The sequence below is a fragment of the Chrysochloris asiatica genome, unplaced genomic scaffold, assembly GCF_000296735.1.
Source record: "Chrysochloris asiatica unplaced genomic scaffold, ChrAsi1.0 scaffold00053, whole genome shotgun sequence".
Lineage (NCBI taxonomy): Eukaryota > Metazoa > Chordata > Mammalia > Afrosoricida > Chrysochloridae > Chrysochloris > Chrysochloris asiatica.
The window spans coordinates 12,683,159-12,704,496 of record NW_006408571.1 but is presented as its reverse complement, the minus strand read 5'-3'; the positions used below and the strand labels follow the sequence as shown (position 1 = coordinate 12,704,496).

Below are 21,338 nucleotides of genomic sequence, written 5' to 3'. Positions count from 1 at the left end.
TTCTGCACTCCCACTGAGTCCCTTCCGGCCGGAAGCGCCCTGCTGGCTGGACCGGGAAGGGCTCGAGCGGTTCCCCCGCCTTGGGTCACCTTCCCACAGGCCGGAACCTGAGCGCAGAGTCCGCCCCGGACGCCGGCCGGCGGGACCCGGTGCCCAACCCTGGAGGGTCTGGTGTCGCGGCTCAGGGCCCCCGGCCCGCCCCGCCCGCCACCGCCAGCTCCCGGGCCGGTCCCGGGGGCGGTGCCTTGCGGGCTGGCCCCGGGACTCCTCCCCTCGCTGTGGGCCCTGCCGCCCTTTGGCCCGGCGCTCTAATCACCGCGGCCCAATGACGATGAGGCTCTACCCTTCCCGCCCAGGACCCAGGGAGACAACCGTGGGACAGTCCGAGGCGGCTTTATTACTGTTGCCGCCACGGCTGCAGCAACAGCTCCTGGGCTCCGCAGAGGCACCAGCTCACCTCCGCTGTCCCCAACACCCGGCCCTTCGGGGCGGCACCTAACAACCACAGGCGCTTGCATCTAGATTTGGTTGGCGAGAGATACTTGGTTTCAGAGGGCTCGGGATCCGAGGCCATCGCGGTCGTGGGACCCAAGATACAGGGAGTATGGAAACCGGAATCTCAACTTCGAAGCAGACCAGCTTCGTCAAAGGGGATCCGCAAGTTCGTTGCATTGAAGATTCTGGAGGCGCTGAGGCTGTGTACGTTGCTGATTCCAAGAACCCTGAAGACAACCGACCCGAAGATGAGCCGGACCGCTGCAACCCGGAGAACTCCGGGCAGCTGATGGCTTCCTATGAGGGTAAAGCTAGGGGATACCAGGTGCCTCCCTTTGGCTGGCGCATCTGCTTAGCTCACGAGTTTGCAGAGAAGAGGAAACCCTTTAATGCCAACAACATCTCTCTAAGCAACATGATAAAGTATATAGGCATGGGCTTGAGGTGAGTAGACCCCATTGCTTAGATACTCTTTTGCTTCACTTTGTTTCAGCACAAGACTTCTAGCAGAGGTGGGAAGGAGGGAGAAAAATAAGCGCCTTATCCTGGTTAAGTGGCCCCTGTTGTTATTGTGTTTTAGTGCCATCGAGTCGGTTCTGATTCACAGGGACCCTGTATAGGGTTTCCAAGGAGTGGCTGGTGGGTTTGAACCACTGACTTTGTGATTAGCAGTCCAGTGCTTATCCTGTAGTGCCACACCAGGTGGCCCCTTGTTGCTGCTGTTAAGTGCTGTGGAGTTGGAACCACCCTTGTGGTTCTCACGCAGTCCAGTGCTTATCCTATGAAGCACATATCCCCAGCATTTTATAGGCCCATGGTTTTGGAAGCTGAGACCAGTTCACATGTCTTTACAAACCCCTCCCTCTCAGCAGCTTCTTGTCTTTTCAGCAGAAAAGGACCAGCAGTCAGTCTATCCCACTTCCCTGCCCTTTCTCAGTCTCTCTTCTCTTTGGGATTGACTATCCTTTGTGACAGAGGGTGGTGCTGTAACATAAGCACTAGGCTGCTAACCTGAGGTCTGCGAGTCAAACCCACCAGCCAGTCTGGAAACCCTATGCAGGGTGGCTATGTGTCTGAAGACTTGACAGCATTTAACAACAACAGATACTTTGTGGCAAGATGGGGCCAGGTAGGAAAAGATAGTGTGGCTGCCGTGGTACTGACACAATGTTCTTTTATTTGGGAGGCGGAGCTTCTAGGACAGTCTTTGTACCTCTTCTAGGCACACCATGTCCCACCTGCTTCTTTCTGCTTAAGGAGTGGGTGAGGAGACATGCAGACCACTCTATCCTCGAATAGACAGGCCCTGGTATGAAAAACAGAGATGACTTCTGACCAGAAAAGGCACTGCCATGGGTATCCCCCAGAGCTCTTGGTAACAGTCACCCAGAGCTTGCCCTGGTTTCCCCCACCCCAAGGGTTGCAGTTGCAGAACTTGTACTGGGCTGTAGAACCCCTCTAGATAGATCCTCACTGAGTTCAAAGAGAGGAGCCAGGCCTATTAACAAGAGCAGGTAGATGTGATGACAGAAAGCATCACCCTGAGGTCATCCTGAGTCAGTTCATGCAGTATAAACACATAAAGGCATAAAGGTTGGGAAACCCAGCTCTGACAGCCCCTAAGTAGGGAAACCCTTCATGTCAACTATCAGTGCATTGGGGCTGGGGCTGAGGAGTCAGACCATTTACCCTTGCCCAGCCTTCAGCAGTAGAAAGGGCCAGAACTGCCTCAGTATCTGACGCTTTTGCTACTTCCTGTGGGTGGCCTGTGGCCGGAGGAGCATCATCTCTCCAGGCTTCTGCTGACCCAGCCTAACATTGATCCCAAAGCCTCGGGGTGAAAATCGGATCTAGGACCAGGACAATGAGGTATCAAGCCTCTCAGTTCCTGAGTATGAAATGAGTCAGAGAGGCCTGAAGCTGTGCTCAGCCCCCTGAGCCTTGACTCCCCATACCAGGATAGGGTGGGGGTCACTGACATAGAGCTTTTGGAATGGGATGAGGTCTTGAGGTGAGAATAGGAATGAGACAAGGAAGAATTCTGAATGGTAGTCCTGAGTTGAGGCTGAAGGTATGGAGTAGACCAAATAGGCCAGGAATGGACAGCTGCTAAATCACGGAAGCAGGAGAAATAGGCCCTAAGAAGGAGTTGAGCTGGGAGCATTCCAAGGAAGCTCTAGCAAGGCAGAGTTCTCAGGCTTCAGGTGTGGTAAGAACTCAGTTTTGATTGCTCTCTCTTCCATTCAAAGTCCATTCATTCAATAAATAGTGGGTATGTTGCCATGGAGTCGGTTCCAACTCATAACGACCCTGTATAGGGTTTCTGAGGCTGTAAATCTTTATGGGAGCAGAAAGCCTCATCTTTCTCCCATGGAGTGGCTGGTAGATTCGAACTGCTGACCTTGTGGTTAGCAGCTCAGCTCATAATTCACTATGAGAGTTACTAAGTGCTTATTCTAGACTCCTTTGCTCTGTCCATCTTCATATTTTGCATTTCTACTTCCTTGCTGACCTATCCCTGCGGCACCCTCCTAGACTAGTTTCAAAGTCCAGTTTCCTCTGAGCTGCCAGAGAGGATCTTCAGTCTTTCCTTCATCTAGTCCTTTGTCTTTTCTTCCCTCCCCTCTACCCCCAGAATCTATCTTCCTTTTAATCACATTTCTCCTTCCCTCCCACTCCTGTCTTTCATCTCTCTTTGCCCCTGTTGTTTGTATCTCACACTCATTTGTAAATTCAACAAATATTTATTGACTCCAAACCATGAGCGCTGCCCTGAGCTTGGAACTTTAGATAATATTCAACTAGTCTCTCCCTTTCCTCAAGGAAACTAAACAATGTCAGACTCACATGAGGAACATTGAAATAATACGACAGTGTCTGGTTAGGAGTTGAGATAGTGTGTTTACAAGTACTAATACCTAACACAGGTAGGTATTCTACGTTAAGGCTTTCCTATCCATTATGTCATTTTCTGCCATTTTATCCTTTCAACCATTCCATGAGGTCAGTAGGACAGGAGGTAGGTATCCTATTATGTGGATGAGGAAACAGAGGTTCAGAGGAGTTACTTACCCTCTCCATGGTTAGAATGATATGTTAGGACAGTAAATATAAAATGCCTGGAATAGAAGTAGGAGAGAATCTGGCAGGGCTGGGGTTCCTTAGTGAAGCCTCACCCTGAATGGAAATAGGAAATAAGATCAAAGATAGACTGGGCCAGATGGTAGAACCTGGAATCCCAAACTGAATCACTTGTCTATTGGGTACACCCCAGGAGAGTCTCAATCAGGTGGTGACAAGTCCAGGAAAACGTTGGGATTTTTTGAAGGCTTTACTAAGGTGTGTGAGAGCAAAATCAGAACGCTTCCAGTGTAAATGCTGCACTAAACACTCAGAGGAAAACCCCAAAATGTAAATGATGGTTGTCTGTGGGTGCGATTTTTACCCCCCTTCCACTTAGCATATCCTCCAAATTTTCACCTTTTATAATTGGGGAGAAAATAACATTTTAAAAGAAGAAAGCTCTGTGCCAGTTCCTATTGAGAGGTGGTGGTGTCAGCCAGGAACCCATAACTGGCCCTTTCAGTGCCTCGGATAGGAGCTCCTAAGGTTTGAACGGAAGCAGTGGTAGAGAGGTCAAAAAGATTTGAAAGCCTGTTCTGAGGAGAAACAGTGACAGTCACTCTGTGAGCTAAAGGGACAAAGAAGTCAGTAGGAGGAGAGGTTTGGAAAAGGAAGAGATGGGTCTTCAGGCCATTTAGTAGGTGACAGAGGGAGGCGATGACTGTAGCCCATGAGTACCACTTACCCACCCACTACCCTTCACACTGCTTCTTTTTCCTCAGGTACTTTCAGTGGTGGTACCGGAAGACTCAGGTGGAGAAGAAGACACCTTTCATTGATATGATCAATTGTGTGCCCTTGAGACAGATTTATGGTGAGCCTCACCCCCGCTTTGCCCATCTCAGGTCTGTCATGGCATTAGGGAAAAAAGCTTGCAGTTGATGCAAGTCACACTACCCTACATCTGGGATTTTAGAAGAACCCATCTGTACAGTCCAGAAAGTGAAAATAAGATCCTTATCTTCTTATGTCCTAGTGACCATTCTGATTCTCTCTATAGGTTGTCCCTTAGGTGGCATCGGGGGAGGTACTATCACCCGTGGCTGGAGAGGCCAGTTCTGTCGTTGGCAGCTCAACCCTGGAATGTACCAACACCGGACAGTCATTGCTGACCAAGTAAGAGCCAGGAGGTGGAGGAGAGAGACTCAGGATAGGACCTACCCAGTCCAGGAGGGACCTCTTGGCTAGTGTAGGATGTGCCAATTCAGTTTGTATATGATTCAATAAGTACTTTCATGATGCTCTCCATGTGCCAAGCCCTGTATTAGGACATACTATAGAAATAAGACACACAGGATACATAGTCCTTGAAAGAGTAAACAGCCCTGGCTCCCCTGCCTTCCATTTCTCTAGTAAACACCTCCTACCTCCACCAGCTGAGTCAGTACCCAGCCACAGAGAGTTTAGACTTCCTAGATCACTTAACCGGGATGAAAAAAAAAAAGAACATTTGGTAGGTAGGACCTTAAAGGCAAACAAAACCTGGAAGTCTATAAATGCATGGAAAAAGAGGAAAGATCTGCACCTCTGTCCTATCTAATTGCCACCTTGCAGCCAGAGGTCAGCTCTGCAGTTGGCGATGCCCCATCTGGGGGCTCCTTGGCTTAGGGCATGGAAAGCCATCATCTTCTAGACATAGGTCTCTGCTTTCTCTCCTTTTCTGAAGCTGCACTTCTTTATTCTCTGCTTCCTCTTTACATCTAGGCCAGAGCTTGTGGCCTGTCATTCTCTCATTCTAGTGATCTCCCATTTTGAATTACCCACCAAGTTCCTGTTTCCTGTAGGAGGGATATCTCCAGCTTTCAGCTCATCTTCAAAGGAAAAATGACCAGGAGACCTTGTGTCCAATTAATGACAGTGCCCTTCCCAGTTCAGGTTTACCAGCCCTGCCCAATGCCCCAAGCTTCCTCTCTGGCTCACCCCTTAGGTATCCCAAGGGGAATGCCCTCTGGAATTGGGACTCTACAGTTAAAGTAATAATGGTAGCTATCCTTTATTGCATGCTTAACAGGTGCTAAGCACTGTACTGGGTGCTTTTTGTATGATAAATTTAAGATGAAAAATAATCCTACCAGGTAACTGCCATTATTATATCCACTGTACAAATGAGGAAACTAAGGTCAAGAGATGTTTAGTAATATGCTCAAGGTCACAGAGTTGACAGATGGAAAGATCTGGACTCAGCAGTGCTTCCCTTTGTAGTTAAAAGTCTGTGGTCTTAACAGACTTCTATTCCAACAACATGAAATGATATTTTATACATACAGTAAAAATATCAGACAGTTTGAACCAAGGGAAAAGATAGCAATCTCTCATAGCCCCTCCTCTCCAGGAGCTTACATTTTAGAGAATATAGAGTATGAGACCACATCAGTGCTCCAGTGACAGGGATGGGTAGCGTACTGAGGAAAAAGGCACACTGCTCACACTTTGCTTGTCCTCTCGCCACACACCCCAACTCTGCCAAGGAGTCATGGGTAGAGAAAGGTACACCAAAGAACTAGAAAGGATCTTCTGTGCTCAAAGAATCTGTAAAGCAATGGGCCGCCCCCCAATGATAAATGATACATTGTAACAGAATGCATTGAATGCTAGAATTGAGATATGTGGGAACACACAGGAGAATGGCTCACTGCTTGAGGAAGACATGGCATTTGACCTAGTCCTTAAAGAATGAGGGATTTTGCCTGATGGAACATGAGCCAAAGCAAAGGCATGGAGGAGGAAAGGCAGTGTGCTCAAGAACCAGTGAGTATGTGAGATTAGAGAGTAGGTGCTTGACTAGGTGATGATGGGCAGGGAGAGGTCAGATCAAGAAGGGCTCTGAAAGCCGGGTAGAAGAGTTTAGACTTTAGTCTGAGGGTCTTGGGGTATATCACTGAAACATACACAGGGGCTGACATATTTTGATAGTCTATAAGGAAGGTCACACTGACATCCAAGTGACAGGGGCAGAAAGAGTAAAAGCAAGGATGGTGAGGGCTTAGGGTTGGTACCAAGACCACAGGGAGTCTAGGAAATGAATGGAGGGGAGGCAGCAGGACTGGGTGGTGACTCACCGAGCTTGGAGGCAAAGCCTAGGGTGACAGCAGGTTGGTGGTCCCGTGGTAACAATTGCAGGCTCGGGAAAGTAGTCTCCCTCACCACAGAGTTACAAAGCAGGAGCCAGGTAACTTTGAAGTGCCTGTGGGTTACCCCATTCCAGCCCGTCTACCTTCCTGATTTAGTTTACAGTGTGCTTACGGCGGAAAGGGCAGACTGTGTACCAGCAAGTCCTGTCCTTGGAGCGTCCGAGTGTCCTACGCAGCTGGAACTGGGCCTTCTGTGGCTTCTTTGCCTTCTATCATGCCCTCTATCCCCGAGCCTGGACTGTTTATCAGCTTCCCGGCCAGAATGTCACTCTTACCTGCCGCCAAATCACACCCATCTTACCCCATGATTACCAGGTGAGGATCTCCCACTCTGTTCTCTCCATTGCCCCTCTTCCCCAGGATCTGCCTTTGCTGGAAATTCTCTGAAAGGGTGGGGGCTGGAGCCATGAGCATGGCATTGGCTTCCCAGGACCACCACCCAATTTGGCTCCGGTCTTCTATCTCCTGGTAGGCAGCTGGTTGTGTGACAGGAGTGGAAGACTGGAGAGAGTTCATGGGGAGTATTTGAGTTAGGTCCTATGTGCCCAGGACTGATCCTGGGGAGTGGGCTGGGATGGGCTGCACTGTGTACTATCTGAGTCCAGTCTTTTGCCCTCAGGACAGCAGCCTCCCGGTTGGAGTCTTTGTGTGGGATATCGAAAATGAAGGGGACGAAGCCCTGGAAGTGTCCATCATGTTCTCTATGCAGAATGGACTGGGGGGTGGGGATGATGCCCCAGGGGGGTTGTGGAATGAGCCGTTCAGTCTGGAACAAGATGGGGAAACTGTACAGGGGCTACTGCTGCATCACCCCACCCTTCCAAACCCCTACACAATGGCTGTGGCTGCACGACTTACGGTAACGTAACGTAACGTATGGACCTGCCCCTATACCTTAGTCCCTGAACCCCTAGCCTCACCCTCACCCTGGCCCTAAGCACACCTCCACTCCATCATGGTCTCTTCATAAATCCCTAAATCCTACCCATACCAGAGTCCTCACATCTCTGGAACTTGGAGGTTGGGAGTATGTCACAGGAACTGGAGAAGTTGTCAGAAGCCATCATGTGTGGGCTTCCCCTCACAGAGTCTTTGGCCCCTTAACAGGCAGATACCACGGTAACCCACATCACAGCCTTTGACCCTGACAGCACTGGGCAGCAAGTGTGGCAGGATCTACTTCAGGATGGACAGCTGGACTCCCCCACTGGTGAAGGGGGCTCTGACAGGGAGGGGGTGGGAAGCCTGGTGATGAATAGGTCTTTCTCCCTGTTAGGGCGCCCTAGTTCTGAAGCTGGAGGGTGGGTGCCTGTGCTGACTCATCCTGTATTTCTCTCAGGCCAAAGTGCCCCCTCTCAAAAAGGAGTAGGTATCGCAGGGGCTGTGTGTGCCACAAGCAAGCTGCCACCTCGAGGCCGATGCTGCCTGGAGTTCTCGCTGGCATGGGACATGCCCAGGATCATGTTTGGAGCCAAGGGCCAGGTCTACTACAGGTGATGGGGTCAAGAAAGTACAGGGCTTCAAGGGCTGGGACTCAGCTGGAAACCATGTTGTCAGCCATGCCCCTTTCCACCCTAGGAGGTACACCAGGTTCTTCGGTCAAGATGGCAGTGCTGCACCTGCCCTTAGCCACTATGCACTGTGCCGATACGCAGACTGGGAAGAGAAGATCTCAGCTTGGCAGAGCCCAATACTGGAGGACAGGTGCTAATGGGGCCCATCTCTATGGCCACCTTGCTGCCGCCCAGCCACTCAAACTATGATTGAGACTCCCAGTTTACTCTCCACCAAAAAGTCAAAAGGATTGTGCCAAGATTGAGTTGGCATTCCCCCACTCTGCTGAACCCCAGAATCCTTCCTTTCCTGGGAGGTTCACACTCAAACCATTCCCTCCTCCTGACTCCCCAGATCCTTGCCTGCCTGGTACAAATCTGCACTGTTCAATGAACTGTACTTCCTGGCCGATGGAGGCACGGTATGGCTGGAAATTCCTAAGGACGCCCTACCAAAGGAGCTGGAGGGGAACATGAGGCAGCTCCGCCCCCTGCTACAGGAGTACGGACGATTTGGCTACCTTGAGGGTACGGGCTCCTGGTGAGCTAGGGTATGGCAGGCTATACTCCTGAGGTCAGGTAGTGCTGTACGGCAAAGGAGGAGACTGGGTTTTGTCTCTCCTCACGTACTGGTTGAGACATGAAGGGTATAACTGGTGACTGTCTCCCCTCCAACTCTAGAGAAGACATAGATAGGCAGCTGTTAGGAAAAAGCAGGAATTCTGGCAACTGTCTCTCTCACTCCCCCAGGCCAGGAGTATCGCATGTACAACACGTATGATGTGCACTTTTACGCTTCCTTCGCCCTCCTCATGCTCTGGCCCAAACTTGAGCTCAGCCTGCAGTATGACATGGGTAAGGGTCCCTTTTGTGCCCCCTTCTCAATTGGCTCTCATCCCTGAACTTTGCGGTTGGTCAGATTGTCTCTCCCTCAGCCTCCCCAAACCCAACACATGCCTATACAGTGTTCACTGGTCCCCTCCTGTGCATGCACACACACTCGAAGCTTGGTGCCTTAGCCCACTCCCACCCACTTATTTGACTCTTCCTTCCCCCAGCTCTGGCCACTCTCCAGGAGGACCTAACACAACGACGGTACCTGATGAGTGGTGTAATGGCACCTGTGAAGAGGAGGAACGTCATCCCCCATGACATTGGGGACCCAGGTAGAAATGTTTTCACCCCACTCAGGTGTACTCCCTCACCTTCTGCTCACTCTATCCTAGCCGCCAATGCAAATGAACCAGGTCCCCTCCCCTCTCACAGATGATGAGCCATGGCTCCGAGTCAATGCCTATGTCATCCACGACACTGCTGACTGGAAGGACCTGAACCTGAAGTTTGTGCTGCAGGTTTATCGGGACTATTACCTGACGGGTGACCAAGGCTTCCTAAGGGACATGTGGCCTGTGTGTTTGGTAAGGGAGTCATGTGCCAGCAGCATGCCTGGTGTCCGGCTCGGATTCTTTCCTTAATCTCTAGAGCCTTAGTATCTTGGTTCCCTCTAGGCCGTGATGGAGTCTGAGATGAAGTTTGACAAGGACCACGATGGACTCATTGAGAATGGAGGCTATGCAGACCAGACCTATGATGGATGGGTCGTCACAGGGCCGAGGTTGGGAGATAGCGCTTGCCAGGTTGGAGGTGGGGAACAAGGGGATTGTGGGCTCCAGGAAGAGTGATTCATTGCCTGGTACACTGACTGGGAGTGGCTGGAGCTGCTGGTCTGACCTCAAGCTCATGTCCCTGGTTAGTGCATACTGTGGAGGGCTGTGGCTGGCAGCTGTGGCTGTGATGGTCCAGATGGCTACTCTGTGTGGAGCAAAGGACACCCACGAAGAGTTCTCTTCCATTCTCAGCCGAGGCCGAGAAGCCTACGAAAGGCTGCTGTGGAATGGTGAGTTAGGGAAGGCTAGCTGGAGGAGGCAAAGGCATTTCAAGGCAGTTAAGGGGACACGGGGCGCCTTACTGCACCGTTCCTCTGCTCCAGGTCGCTATTACAACTATGACTGCAGCACCCGACCTCAGTGCCGGAGCATCATGTCTGACCAGTGTGCCGGCCAGTGGTTCCTGAGGGCCTGTGGCCTAGGAGAAGGAGACACGGAGGTGAGAGGGACGAGATGGAGGAGCCTGAGAGAAAAGAGGATTCTCCTTCAAAGTGGGAAGCAATTATTAAGGGACCATGTTTCTGCCCTTGCCCCCTCCAGGTTTTTCCTAGCAGACATGTGGTGCGTGCTCTCCAAACTATCTTCGAGCTTAATGTCCAGGCCTTTGCAGGAGGGGCCATGGGGGCTGTGAATGGGATGCAGCCCCACGGTGTCCCCGATACGTCCAGTGTCCAGTCTGATGAAGTCTGGGTGGGTGTGGTCTATGGGCTGGCAGCCACCATGATCCAGGAGGTAATACACTACCCTTTCCACCTCCCCATCATCTGTACCTTGGTCCACCCCCTTCTGTGACTGCTTCCCACTCTGGTCCTCTCAGGGAGGCCTCTTCTCTGGCCTGCACCCCAGCTCCTGCCTTCTTTGGGGCTTTTGCTGGTAGGTCAAGCTTTTCCCGACTAGGGAGGCTCCCTAAGGTCACAGCCTCTATTGTCTCCATCTGCCCAGCTGAAGTGGCTGTTGCAGGGGTGCCAAGTTGTATGATGATCATCTTTGCCCACAGGGCCTGACTTCCGAGGGCTTCCAGACAGCAGAAGGCTGCTACCGCACCGTGTGGGAGCGCCTAGGCCTGGCCTTCCAGACTCCTGAAGCATACTGCCAGCAGCGAGTGTTCCGCTCCCTGGCATACATGCGGCCTCTGAGCATCTGGGCCATGCAGCTGGCCCTGCAGCAGCGTCAAAAGGCCTCCAGGCCAGTAGTTGAACAGGACACAGGACCAGGGGAAACCATGGAAAATCTGGACCCAGAGTGAGCGCTGTGACTGTGGGAGGGAGAAGCTAACAACCCAGCCTCCAGCCTGGCCTTCTCTCCCTCCCATTAAACCTCCTGCAGCACTGAGCCACCAGGACAATCACACCTCCCTCCCCACCACCCAACTGGGCCAGTAAACAGGGGCTGGGGGTGAGCCAGGAATCCCAATCATTTATTTATTTCTTTCCTTACCCGTTCCCTGCATGAAATGTTCAAGGTCCACTTATGGGATGATGGAGACAGGCAGGTATAAAATAAAACCCCAGAAAGCCAGTAAGTCTGGTGTGTGTGAGCCTCAGGCTTCCTGGCAAAACACAGGACTAGTGGCAGCCCTTTGTATTTGGACACAGACTGGGGCCCCCAAGCTCTTACTAAGGCCCTACACACCCTCACACCTAGCCTGTGTATCTGACCCACAAGATGACAGTAGGGAGCCCTCTCCCATTTCTTGTGAGATTTGCCTGCAGAGGAAGAATGGGACTTAGGCAGGATTGCATTGAGAAAAGGTCAGGAGACTCCTCGCCAGGAGCCTGAGGCATGTGCCACAAGAAGCAACACAAGTGGTCAGGAGCTTGGAGGAAATGGTCTGAGCTGTCTGTTGGTACCTTTGACTGCAGGGCAAGCAACTCCAGCTGGTGAGGATCCTCACTGGGGAGGGATCGAAGCTGGCGGGACAACACTAAAGAGACAAAAGACATCAGTCAGGGGCAGACCAGGGCCTCTCTCCAGCCCATGCCTGGCTGGTAGCCTCTCACCTCCATTCTCAGCTGTCAGGCTCCCCTTTGTGTCAGAGGAGTACATAGTAGGGACGAGGAGGAGGCAGAAGGAGAAGAGTAGGACCTAGAGCACAGAGAAAAGGAGATGAAGAAAGGGGCTCTGGACCGCACCCTGTCCCCACCACCTGAGGAAAGCATCTCCTTCCCCCAGCAGCCTCACCAGGACACAGGTGCTGCCACTGGTGGTTTGGCTGGATATCTGAATCACCATGGCCTGGAGTTTCCTCAGCTGATCCAGAAGGGAGCTAGAGGAAGAGAAAGGAGAGTGAGCACACTGTCCTGACAACTGAGATGCAATGAAACCATCCTATTAAAGCCACTCCCTCCATCTGTGCCCTGGATCTTCTCTAATTTTTGTCCTGTTTTTGCCAATGACCACTTTTCTGCAAATAAAAAGCTTAAAGCACTCTATTAAATAAACAACCAATCACTAAACAACCTCTACCCTGACAAGACTCCTTTGCAAATACCTTCAGTAGTTAGGCTCACCAATGATGCACAGCATCCTCACCAGGCATTCTATACCCTCTGCCTTCGAGCTGCAACTCATCTGTGTCAGAGTTCCAGCCAAACCAGACAGTGGTGTGTTCTCTGCTTGAAATGCTTTCTCCATTCCCAGAACCCTAACTACTATTCAAATGTCATTTACCACTCAGGTCTTTCTTGATCCCTCCTTTCTTTCTTGGTACTTGATATTTATGAATCTATTCCGCCAGTACTATGAACTGCTTGAGCTCAGAGGTACAGTGAAGTGCCTGACTGCATTTAGGAGCTGCCAGAGGTCAAGTGTGGAATGGGAAAGAGTGGGGCCACATTAAGTGAGAGACAGGAAAGGACTGATGGTGGAGGGCTGCTTACAGATTTTGTTCTTCCAGGTGCTGCACTTTGTTCTGTAACTCCAAATTCTGGGCTGTGTATTTCAAGATCCTGGGGGAACAACAGGGATGTGGCCTCTGTCCACCCTTCAAACACAACACTTCCAACGTCTTTTCCCTCCACTCTTGAGTCCCTCTTTTCCTTTCATACCTGCTCTCTAAACCCCCCACATACACCTTCTTCTTCCTACGACTCTCCTGAGCAGACTTTTTGTTTCGAATTTTCCTCCGGACTCGTTTCAGAGCTTGTTCCTCCTTCTGGGAAAAGATGGGAAAAGGGCATCAGAGAAACGTTGGACAAAGGATTGGAAAGCAAATTTCAATCATCTGATTACTAAGTGCTCGATTGCTGTGCAAGTATCTCAGGGTGTAGGTGTTAACACCATTGTTAACAAACCCAGATCTTTTTACACCATTTTTTTAAAAAAACAACACTCTTGGGCCCAAATCTGCCTCCTCAGGATTTCTATACATTAGCCTTCAAATTTTTTTAAAAATCTTTAGCTGATCATCTTAACTAATCTCTTCAGGATAGACTCCATCTTGTTAATATGTGTTAAAGATCTGGATCAAAACTGGATGCTAAGATTTGTTGTATAATGCATATGAGTAGCTTCCAACTCATAGTGATCCTGTATAGAGTTTCCAAGGAGTGGTTGGTGTGTTTAAATTACCAACCTTACTAACTGCAAGTGCTTATCCTATGGACATGAAGATGTGCCCTGGCAAATACAACAACAGGGCAGTCACTGCCCTTCTGGAGGCAACACTTCCATGGGCACAGCCTCCAAATCCCATTCACTTAGGAGCCATGTTATACTGCTGACTCATCTTGTACCTTTTCAGAAATTAAAATTTTCTTAACCTGTCGATGAACAATTTAATCACAATTTTACTATACTGCCTGTGAAGTCAATAAATTTTAACAGGAATTTACATTTATTCTTGTTACACTGTTAGTCCAGCTTTAAGTTCTCTACAGCTTAATCCTACCATTCAGCAAGAGATGGGTGACTAAAGCCAACAAAGTCTAAGTGTCTCTCAATTGCACAAGGCCCTGAAGTAATACTGTGCTGATAATTTTGAATTTTTTTCTTAAGGAGAATGTTTCAGACCCCGCAAAAACAGCATTTTGCATTCAGCATATTATCCACATGTCCCAGCTTTCTATTAGCAACACATTTGCTGAATTTCTCCACCCTGTCCTTTTATAAATTACTGATAAAAAAATTAACAAAACCTGCTTACTTGAAACCATACAACTTCCTTCCAGCCATTGCTCTGTCAATGAGAGTCTTACCTTTGTGAGAGGAAGTGATCCAGGCAGAGTAAGGCCCTCCTTCTCTAACAGCCTCTTCTCCTCATCTGTTAGTATCAGTCTTTCAATATCCTGGGATTATTGGGGAAATGTCAGAGATGAGGGAAATCCTGCCCCCAATAGAGAATAATCCTGAAAACCTGGTTACCTGCTCTGCGGGCTCCTTCACCTGCAGTAGAGTCATCTGGGCTGCCTCCTGCCCACAGCTCCCACTGTCTGCAAAAGGGAAAGTCTGAATAGTCAGGCCCAGGAGCCCTTTCCTCCCCATAAATTCAATTATTCCAGACGCACCTAAATCTAGGGAGACGTGATCCTGTGGGAGGGAGTAGTTGTGATCATGATCGACAGGACACAGATTGGAAGAGCTGAGAGCGTTCAAAGATGCTGGAGGACTTAGCAAGGAACACAGAAAATCCTCCACGTCCCACTCGTTCAATACCTGCACAAGGTTCAAATTAACGGGCTTTACCCTATCACCACCACCCCAAGCCTCAAGGATGCTCCCAAACTCCGCATTACATCTACTCACAATTCTCACTTACCTCGGAGAGCGGCGGCAGCTCCCAGTCCAGCAGAGACTCCAGTGCTTGCTCGGGCACCACCTCCAAATCTCCGCTTTCCTCTAGCCGAAAACCCAGCAGGTCCTGGTCACCGGGATCCAGTGTCAGCTCCATATGGGACTTCGACGGAAACGATGGCAGAAATTTGGGGATCCACTTAACTCCAGAACTCCAGGCACGATCCACAGTCCAGTTTTCGGCCGCCCACCTATGCTATTCTGCAAGGTCGGTCTGAATCGCAAGGTCGGTGGTTCAAGCTCACCAGCCGCACTTCGGAAACCCTATACAGGGTCGCTATGAATCGGAACCGGCTTGACGGCACTTAACAGCAACAATCTATGCCCTGGTCCCTCTTCGGTCGGACTCTCCCGGGAGAGGCTATCCCTCACTCTCTAGTAGACCCGCCTTTCAGACTCGATTCTCAGCAACTTCCAACACAACGGAAGTAAGGCACCTCGCCACCACGGCATTCTGGGACATGGAGTTCCCTCCAACTCGGAAGTGGCCTGTGTGCTACGCCACGTCCCGGAGGCTATGTAAATTGTGGGACGTCCATTCATCCTCCGCACACCCTGAAGGCGGGAATTCTGGAGCTCCAGCTCCACCTTCGCCTAGAACAAGAAAAGGAAGGATTCGAGACTAAAAGGGAACTTGGGAGCAGTTCAGGCGTTTTCTCCGGATTGCACACACCCGTGTTTCCTGCCGGGGAGGGGCTGCCAGTCTTCAACCAGCTCCAGAGCATCGAGAACTGAGACCAGAGTAGCTTCCTGCAGACCCTGCAACCATAGAGCGCGGGCCCAGGGCGCCGCCCGCGGGTGGGGGACGTTGCAGGGACGGAAGTGGACGAGAGAGTCTGTCGGCGGGAGGGCGAGGCCAGAGCCCCAGAGCGACCGGGAGAACAAGCGGGCTAGCGGGCCGGCGGGCGGGGCGCAGAGCCGGGCAGCTCAGGTAGGCTGAACCGGGCCGAGCTGGAGTTTTGGGGTGGGGCCGCGAGGCCCGGCCCGGGAGGGCGGGCGGGGCCCCTGTAGCTCCTGTTTCGGGTCCGGTTGGAGAGGTCAGGGTCCAAGGTATCTCAGCTTGGTATCAGAACTAAGTAGGCCGTTTTGCGGAAGCCAGGCCTTTCCTGGGAGGCAGCCCGCTGCTGGGATGGGTTTTAGGGAAGGTTAAGTGTAACCTTGGAGTCGGTTCCGACTCATACCTACCCAGTACCGGGTTCGGGGCTGTAAATCTTTACGGGAGCAGAAAACCTCATTTTTCTCTCGCGGAACAGCTGGTAGTTTCGAACTGCTGACAGGGAGATTAGCAGCCAGTTCGTAACCACTACGCTACCAGAGCTCCTTAAAGTTAGTGAAAGTCAGACCCATTTTGTACCTAAGGTTTAGATTAAGGTCATTTGGTTTTCTGGGATGGACAACCAAAAGCAGAGTTCAGGGTCAGGTCAATAGGAATTGGAGTAGAAATCCGTTTTTTGGGATTACGAACTTTGGTAAGGCCATTATAAGGGATAAGTAGTGGGGGAGGGGGGGTCAGAAATCAAGATATAAAAGAATCTTAGGTTTAAGCTGTTAGGGTCAGGGGGTATGGTGTTAAATGTAAAATCGTATTAGTATTTGGGAGCAGGCATTGGATGTGGTTCTTTGCTGTTAGGGTCAGGGTTAATGTTAGAAATTAGGAGCAGCTTTAGTGGTTATGGTGTTGACCTACGACTTGGGAAATGTAAGAGGCTGTCAGTAGTTAGATGCTCTTGTTTTGAAGAGACTTCTCATTCCTTGGGAGTCAGTTGCAGGGGCTTCTTTGGAAAATGACAAACTGGATTGGAAGCACAGGAGTCTGGTCCATTTGCTAAAGCTAAGGCTTTTTCTGTGGCCAGCACAGTTGAGGGACCAGGGTTCCTGGATTATGTTGTTTACAAGGTAGGAGACAAGAAAGGGTTAGGGGCCCAGGAGAAGCACAATACCTAGTCTCAACTAGTGAACTGCCTAAGGGAGAGGGGGAAGCTGAGCAAGGAAACACTGTTGTCCTGGGAGAAGGGGATGGCTTAGTCCTCTGAAAGTCAACCCCCACTGCCCCCTCATTCCCTAGCTCTCATCCCTGCAGTTCACACCCTTCCTGTATACCCCCTTACAGAACACTTCCCTTGCCTATAAGTCTTCCACATTCTTCATCTTCTTACCATCTGTTTCCAACCTCAGTTCTGCCAACCCCTCTCCACTTGATTCACACATCCTACCTTAATTTACCCTCACCCAAACCCAGCATCTTAAAACACTCTCCCACCATTTTCACCCACTCACCCACTCATCTGGTCACTTAAGCAGACTCCAACCCAATCCAAATGCCATGTACACCAGTTTCTGCTGTGTGCCATCCCCCAATTCTAAACCTCCTTTACATTCTTGATCCAATCGCAGATCCCCTTCCCCCACTCCCCAAACAGAAAAGAGGAAATGAGACCCAAAGAGGAAACTGGGTCTTGCTGATCCCACGCCCAGCCAGACCACTGACCACACCCCCATTGCACTCCCAGCCTGACCCGGCCACTGACCACAGCCCTATCACGTACCCAGCTGACTGGACCACTGACCACACCCCCATTTCACTCCCAGCCTGACCCGGCCACTGACCACAGCCCTATCACGTACCCAGCTGACCCAGCCACTGGCTGCATCCCATCATTCCCCCAACTCCAGCTTTACTTAGTCATCGCCAATGCCCCCTTGCCTCCCACAGCACCACTTAATTTAGTCACCTCTTCACCCCCTGTAGCCTGATTTGGCCTCTGAATCTGATTTAGCCATTGTACACATATTAATTTCTCTCCTTCCTCTTGCCTGATCCAGTCAATGATCATATGCTCATTTTTCTTACCACCATCATTACCACTGTCTTCCCCAGGCCCAGCCTGCTGCAGTCACTGACCACACCCCATCCACCCCTACCTGGCTCCTAACCACATACTTATCAAAACCCTTTCCCCACAGCCTCATTCTCACATTCCTGATCAGCTTACCTAAAGTCTTAAAGTCAAGTTATTGCTGCAGCTCCAGCCCCTAAAGAAAGCTATGAGAGAACCCAGCCTGACTTTAGGCCCCATTCTCTGAGGGTTGATAGGGCAGGCTTGTCAAGGTCCTATCAGTTCCACCTTTTAGCATTTCTTCTGAGTGATATCCTCACCACCTTCTAACTTTAGTTTCAAGCTCTCACTTGGGCTAATACAATGTCCTTCTAACCAGTCTCTTAGATCATTAAAATCTAGTGCTGGGCATGTCCCTTCTCTGCTCAAAAGCCTCCCTGGGCTCCTGCTGCCCTCCAGTAGATAAAATACCTCATGCTCCTCTTCATCCTCCCTGCCTTCCCATCCTAACCCTAACCCCCAACCACTGCTCCCTTGCAGGTACCTGTGCTTCAACCAGCCTGCCTGCTCACTTCCCTGAATGCTTCTCCACCTTTCCTTATGCTATTTTCTGCCTGGAATGGTACCCCTGACTCATCTCCGGCTGACCTAGTGGAGAGAGCTGGGGCCTTGGAGTCAGAGAGACCTGAGTTCAGATCCTGGCTCTACAACTTGTTAGCTGTGGAACTTTGGACAAGTACTTGTTGAACAAATACTTCTTGAGCCTCAGTTTCCTAGTCTGTAAAAAGAAGATAATGGCACCTACCTTGCAGGGTTGTTGTAAGGTTTTCAATGAAATGATGTACACAAAGCAGTTCACACCTTGCCAATAAATGAGAGACCATTACTACTTTTTATTATCCTTATTTAAAAACACACACAAAAAAAGAACAAAAAAACTTCAGATGGAACCTTTCCCAGAGGCTTTTGGTTCCTCTTCTCTAACCTATTGAGCTCTTCTCTCTGCACAACCCCCCTGGCTCTTAATGCATCCTGCTCGTTATTGTAATTCTGTTCTTGGCTGATCACTTTTCTCCTCTTGAGGGCAAAGGCTATGTCTTACTCATCTTAGTTCCCAGACACTGAAACCGGGGCCCAGGACCTTCCCCACAACAGGCCTTCACAGAATGCTTGCCTGGTGAATGAAGGGGGATACATACCTCCTGGAAGGAGAGATGGGGGTGGGGGGCTGTGTGCTGACGATGGTGGTATATTTGTGGGCACGCTGTGTGCATGGACTGGGCCCCTGGGCAGATAAAGTGGCTGTAAACGGGCTATGTGTGAGACTGTGATTGAGATAGCAAGTATGTAAAGAGATACCAAGTAGGTAGCTTGGTGGGAAGCAGTTCTGTGCAAGGCTGGGTGACTTTGAGGAGGATGAAGGCTGTGTCAGGGGAGGTCAGGTCCAGCCCTAAGCCAGCTTCCAGAAGCCTGAGGCCGGATATGTCAGTCTCACCCACAACCCTCCCCCCTTGGTTGTGGACTCAGAGGCCAAATTTGGTAACAGATTGAGTATTACTCCCCAACGCTCTCAGCTCTCACACTCGGTCTTCAGGTTTTTCTCTCCCTTTGTCCTTCTGTGACTCTCTTCCTGCAGCATCCTTTGTGGGTTTCTGCTCTGGGTTCTCCATGTACCCTAAAATTCCTTCCCCCCAATGCACTTAAATTCCATTCTTTGCTGGGATTTGACCTCCTGTCCTCCATCACACACCTCCCCCCACCCCCATTGCCCAACTCCTCTGGAATGCATCTCAGGAATGTCTTGAAGGGAGGAGGAGTTCCTTGGGAAGGGGACCCAGGGGGGTGGGAGCTGATGTTGCTATTCCATAAAAAATCATGGAAAGGGGAGCAATGTTGTCAGACCAGAGAAGGAACACTCTAGCTTTTCCCCACACTTCCAGGCACACTGTTCCCTGCCATCTCCTCCCTCAATGCACTGTTCAGTTCCTACTCCTCCCCTTCCCTGTGGGTTTCTGTGGTGTGGAGTCCACACAGAACCAGCCTGGGAGCAAGAGTCGGCATGACTCAAGTCCCTTATCGGGGTCTCACCAGAGGTTCCGTGCTTAAGGAAGAAGGGGGTGTCCGTATGTCCGGAGGAAATGGGGGGAGACATGTACTTTCAGCTTAGGGTGAAGGGGCCTTTCAGTCCTGCCCTCAGCTCCTCTGGCTCCTCCAGCTTCTCTGACCCGCCAGCCCTCACTATTTTGTGGTCAGCGACCCCACTGCCAGGTCTGTTCAGCTACTGGTAGAGGTACTCCAGGAATGGGAAGGGAAGCAGAGAGCTGGAACTGGGGAGACTGGGAGGGTCCTTTCTTCTTTGAGAGTGACGATCAAGAGTGGGCTGTGGTTTCTTCGGCGATTCTGAACTATTTATAAGGTCAGAAATGGCCTAGCAGCCCCAGGACACTAGACTTCTGATCCGGCCCTGCCTTCTTTTACCTGGATTTCATAGACACACCTCCTGACTCCTCTGAGCCTCTCCACCCCTTTTAAGTTCCCTGCTTCTCAGCTGCACGCTCTACCCTAACATTCACCTCTGCTTGCCTGCCTTTGCCCTCAAAACCCATTGCCATCGAGTCAATTCTGACTCATATTGAGATCATTCTGACTCATAGCGAGTCCATTCCGACTCATCACAACCCTCACAGGCAGAGCAGAACTGTCTCATACGGTTTTCCAGACAGTACACTTTACAGAAGCAGACTGCATGTCTTCCTTCCACGGAGCAGCTGGTGGGTTCAAATCAGTTAGCAGCTGAGCACTTAACCACTGCAGCACCCAGGGCTCTTTTCCTTCCCCTAGTTCTACTTTTTCTCCCGTGGGGCTGGCAGTTTGCCCCCACAGGGAGTGGAGAGCCTGGCTTTGCTCATTCTCTTAGTTAAGAAGCAGCCAATCCCGGTACTGAACTGGGTCACATCATCAGATACTAGGCAGAGTTGTCCTCTTACCTCCTGGGTGCCCCCTGCTACCTCTAGAGGCTCCAGGAAGGACTGCCCTGACGGTACTGTCAGAGGCGGCAGCTGAGATGGAGAACAGAGATTGAGAAGGACTTGCTGTAAGAGAAAGCATAAGAGTTTCAGTGAGAGCTGAGTATTAACTTGGTGACTGGGGAGTGGCAGGGACTGAGTTGGAAGAGCTAGGCTCTTTCTCTGACCTGCCTTGAAGTTTTTCCTCCTAGGATGTTTCTTCCTCAGCAAAATTGAAAGAGTTGACTAGGTAATTGCTGAGAGCCCTCTGGAATGGCCAATCACAGTTTTAGCCTGATGGTCAGGGAAGCCAAACAGGACCAAACTCCTCAGGGAGGCTCTCCACATCTCAGATTCGAGAGCAGCTCTGGAACGAGATTAGGTCAATGACTGAACCACCAGTAATTGGTTTCCCAGTCAGACCTGCGCAAGTCAACGTTTGCAGGCTTCAAGAGCCCTTGGGGATTCTCTGGTATATCACAGTCATTTTGCAGAGAAAGGAGCCTAATAGGTGAGAGAAAAGGTCACATGAGTCAGGCTGGAGCTCTGACAATCCCAGATAGGGAAAACTAGCAGGGCACAGTGGGAAACAAGGAGAGAAACAGACGAAAACAAGGCAGAGGGCAGGGCTGGGAAGGGAGGTGAAGGGACAAGAGAGGGAGGCACAAATTCCAGTGGTAGGGCAGGGTCCTCAGAAATCCTTGCATTTCAAACCTACTGGATGGATACAGAGTCG

At 50.7% G+C, this 21,338-nt stretch overlaps 2 protein-coding genes across 2 annotated transcripts; one reads left to right on the top strand and one right to left on the bottom strand.

Annotated features, from left to right (window-relative positions):
• The first annotated feature begins 293 nt into the window (after positions 1-293).
• GBA2 (glucosidase, beta (bile acid) 2) lies at positions 294-11,485 on the top strand. Its single transcript, XM_006863085.1, has 17 exons — positions 294-939; positions 4,341-4,432; positions 4,619-4,734; positions 6,846-7,064; positions 7,369-7,608; positions 7,857-7,959; positions 8,089-8,242; positions 8,328-8,453; positions 8,658-8,830; positions 9,053-9,157; positions 9,361-9,468; positions 9,569-9,720; positions 9,811-9,917; positions 10,057-10,199; positions 10,293-10,408; positions 10,510-10,701; positions 10,967-11,485. Exons 1-17 carry the CDS (start codon positions 605-607, stop codon positions 11,213-11,215), a joined length of 2,730 nt encoding a protein of 909 aa, XP_006863147.1. The 5' UTR covers positions 294-604; the 3' UTR covers positions 11,216-11,485.
• Positions 11,486-11,609: 124 nt separating this feature from the next.
• CREB3 (cAMP responsive element binding protein 3) lies at positions 11,610-14,857 on the bottom strand. Its single transcript, XM_006863174.1, has 9 exons — positions 14,726-14,857; positions 14,475-14,622; positions 14,332-14,399; positions 14,166-14,255; positions 13,017-13,123; positions 12,849-12,917; positions 12,151-12,235; positions 11,970-12,054; positions 11,610-11,893 (listed from the first exon to the last, which is right to left on the bottom strand). Exons 1-9 carry the CDS (start codon positions 14,855-14,857, stop codon positions 11,610-11,612), a joined length of 1,068 nt encoding a protein of 355 aa, XP_006863236.1.
• Between the last annotated feature and the right edge of the window lie 6,481 nt (positions 14,858-21,338).

Coding starts and splice junctions, on each gene's coding strand:
- GBA2 (XM_006863085.1), top strand. CDS start 605: ATGGAAACCGGAATCTCAACTTCGAAGCAGACCAGCTTCGTCAAAGGG. Junction 4,433..4,618: donor GCCCTTGAGACAGATTTATG/GTGAGCCTCACC, acceptor TTCTCTCTATAG/GTTGTCCCTTAGGTGGCATC. Junction 8,454..8,657: donor AGCCCAATACTGGAGGACAG/GTGCTAATGGGG, acceptor CTGACTCCCCAG/ATCCTTGCCTGCCTGGTACA.
- CREB3 (XM_006863174.1), bottom strand. CDS start 14,857: ATGGAGCTGACACTGGATCCCGGTGACCAGGACCTGCTGGGTTTTCGG. Junction 13,124..14,165: donor GATCACTTCCTCTCACAAAG/GTAAGACTCTCA, acceptor ATCTTTTCCCAG/AAGGAGGAACAAGCTCTGAA. Junction 11,894..11,969: donor CCTGACAGCTGAGAATGGAG/GTGAGAGGCTAC, acceptor TTGTCTCTTTAG/TGTTGTCCCGCCAGCTTCGA.